General features: G+C 35.7%; 1 protein-coding gene across 1 annotated transcript; it reads left to right on the forward strand.

Moving 5' to 3' along the window:
• The first annotated feature begins 954 nt into the window (after positions 1-954).
• LOC123207070 (protein FD-like) lies at positions 955-2058 on the forward strand. Its single transcript, XM_044624322.1, has 3 exons — positions 955-1586; positions 1700-1781; positions 1886-2058. Exons 1-3 carry the CDS (start codon positions 955-957, stop codon positions 1952-1954), a joined length of 783 nt encoding a protein of 260 aa, XP_044480257.1. The 3' UTR covers positions 1955-2058.
• The last annotated feature ends 1073 nt before the right edge of the window (positions 2059-3131 follow it).

Below are 3131 nucleotides of genomic sequence, written 5' to 3' on the forward strand. Positions count from 1 at the left end.
TCGCTTCCCTTGTTGAAAAGGTGTATGTATGAGTTCATATTAGACATTTAATTTATCAATGGTTAATGTAGAATGACAACACCATTTCTATAAATTATAATATTACAATAAATGTAGATATTCTTCAAACAATTTAAAATTATTTCTATATTATTGTTCTATTTAATTTTGTTTTCTATGAGTTATGACAATTATTTTACCGTATTTCTATGAGTTCAACAAATATGAAAGAATTTTACTTGGAAAAAAGTAGGGAGGTCATTAAGAAATGGCAGACTTATGGGTGTGGCTAGGGGAGTCTCTTGGAGCGCAATGGCCGTAGCTTGCTGTCAAATAACAGCCCCACCTCTCTTCTCTGGATGTACAAGATAAATTAAGAGTTTAAATTTATATACCTCCTTAGAATCTCAAAGCCATTTAATCTTGCTCGGGTATTACCAACTTTGCCACACAAAGTAGCCCTTTCAAGCGAGTGATGTCTCTTTGTTTCCTCTCAATCCTCCAATGCAAAAACACACTGGTGAATGTGAAAGCGAAAGCTTGCTGGCTTGCTAGCTCCAACTCAGCACCCACTATTCAAAAATATAATAGCTTTGCGAGTCCTGGGTTAGGCTGGCACACTTATTTTCCCTCTACTTTAAAGCACTGATTTATGAAAGATTATATCAGAGGTAGACAATGCTCCACCACGGCCAAACTTAAGCTCCAGAGCCTTCACCTAATTCCACTGTAGGAATACTAGGAGGGTCATGAAAAGAAGTGTAAAAAAAATGCAGATTTGCAGGTTCTTTTTTATTTATTTTGTACAACTTGCATGGTATATATTTACATTGGATTGGACACGAGTCTCACAAACCAGAACTAGGGGATTAAAACTTCTCTCTTCCTGACCATTTTTAGTCCTTGTTTTAGTTGGTTTCTCTTTCTTTGACATTGAAGTTTCAACTTTGAACCATGTGGCCTTCAGCCAGCAGGAACAACAACACTAGTTGTTCCCGTTCACCTTCAAAATCAAAATCTACCTCCTCCACTTCTTCATCTCCGGCACCTTTCTTTCCATCTTATTCTTCTCCAACCAGAACAACCATGGAAGAAGTTTGGAGAGATATCAGCTTATCTTCTCTGGACGACCATTCCAACTCAATCCTCTCTAATAACATTAACAAGTACAGCAACAACCGACGTTCAAACTATCCCAGTTTGATACTTCAAGATTTCTTGGCTAGACCCTTCAACAATGACCCATCACCTAGACGTCCCTCTTCTGAACCAAGTTTTCCTTCTTTGAAGTCTCCTCTTGCCACCATGCTCAGCTTAAATTCTGGCTCTGCTTGTTCAGATGTTCAATACGCGGAAAGTGGTTCATGTCCTGCAAGACCTAACCAAAAGTTAAATGGTCATCACAGTTCAGGAACTTGCTCTCTTGGTTGTTCTCACAACTCTGTTCTAGATGCTACGGGTTCTCCAACAGTGTTTCCTCCATATTGCAAGAAAAGGGTCTCAGAAAAAGACGAATATTCTGAAGAGCGGCGACATAAGCGCATGATCAAGAACAGAGAGTCAGCCGCTCGGTCTAGAGCTAGAAAACAGGAATCTTTTTGTCCTTTCTCACTCTCTTTCAAATTTTCTTTCTGTGTTTGTGGTTAAATTTTTGAACTTGAGAGTTGATTTAATTGATGATATAGTTTCAGATCTTTGTGCAGGCTTACACAACTGAGTTAGAACTTGAAGTAGCCCATCTGTTGGAAGAGAATACCAAGCTAAAAAAGCAGCAAGAGAAGGTGAATGAATAAAATCTTGTTCTTTTTTCCTTATTTTGACAAATTTTTTATGACTGAACAAAGAGATCTAAATAGGCCTATTGCATATCATGGTATGTTTGCAGTTACTGGTGACTTCTGCTCAGCTTCCAAAAAAGAGCACACTCTACAGAACCTCAACTGCTCCATTTTGAGTAGTGAGGATGCAGCATTTTTGTTCTCGTTTCTTTTTGCCTTTTTTGTCAATTTGGCTTGCATGATAGCTTCTCAATTATGATAAAGAGGAGACATATTTATCTATATATAGCTAAATATATATATATAGATAAGATGTTAAAATGGTAAACTGAGGGGCAGGCAACACAGAGAGTCATTCTGTATCTATATATGATGTTTGAAGTGATTCCAATGGAGCTTCTTGATCTTTGTTCTTTTCCTTAGAAACATAATCTCTATCAAGCTTTTCTGACTCTGTGAAGAAAGGAGAAGAGAAGAAAGAAAAATTTTAAATAACGAGTTTACTTTTGATAGTAATAATAAAATTTAATAAATATTTAAATTTTTTTATAGTTATGAGATGGAAAAAGCATAGCTGGGAAATATTTTTGTTTGGCTATATAAAGAAGTGCGGTATGCAGATGGAACATGTTCTAACTTCTTATCATTGTTAAAGTAAATTATCTTTTTGTTGGCTCTTTTGTGGTGTATTTTTGGCAATAAAATATTGGTAGATATTTGCTTGAAAATGCTGTAAACCTAATCCCAACGGGGGATTTGGTAGATATGGTCAATGCCCTGCTAAGGTATCGTGTATTATGTAAGTGATGGATTGCTTCGCCGGTAAAGTGTATATAATAATAATAATAATTGTGCCTCTTATTCTTGTTGGTTAGCGAGGCTTGGCAAGCCCACGCAGCTTCCTTGAGAGGCTGTGGAAGGCCAAACCTGGAGAGGCCGAAAGACTTGTTCCCACCCACGAGTAGGAATTATCCCAAACTCAATTTCTCCTATCTTCAATAATTCAAACTTTCATTTGTGGGTTAATTTTTATTAAAAAAATTTATTATAATATGATGAAATCGTTATTTAATAAAAAAATTAAAAACTAAAGTTTTATTATTTTTTAACTTTTCAATTTAAAAATCTCGTAATTTCTTTTTATTTAAAGTTTAAAAAGTAATAATTTTTTTTATATTTTTTTGATGAGCTTTTCCGTTACTATTGCTCTCTTCCTCCCAACACTCTCACTCTCTCCAGTGCTCCCTCTCTCTCTAGACATCATCAATTTTGTCCATCATCAAGGAATAATAACTAAATCAAGCAAAAAGATTTCGTTCGTCCTTTGTCTATTGTCTTCCTTTGTACATTGTT

This window comes from Mangifera indica, unplaced genomic scaffold (assembly GCF_011075055.1).
Source record: "Mangifera indica cultivar Alphonso unplaced genomic scaffold, CATAS_Mindica_2.1 Un_0057, whole genome shotgun sequence".
Classification (NCBI taxonomy): domain Eukaryota; kingdom Viridiplantae; phylum Streptophyta; class Magnoliopsida; order Sapindales; family Anacardiaceae; genus Mangifera; species Mangifera indica.

Excerpts from the sequence above, each read along its gene's own strand:
- LOC123207070 (XM_044624322.1), top strand. The coding sequence starts at position 955 with ATGTGGCCTTCAGCCAGCAGGAACAACAACACTAGTTGTTCCCGTTCA. Across the intron at positions 1,587-1,699 it reads GCTCGGTCTAGAGCTAGAAA|GCAGGCTTACACAACTGAGT; the intron begins ACAGGAATCTTT and ends TCAGATCTTTGT. Across the intron at positions 1,782-1,885 it reads TAAAAAAGCAGCAAGAGAAG|TTACTGGTGACTTCTGCTCA; the intron begins GTGAATGAATAA and ends GTATGTTTGCAG.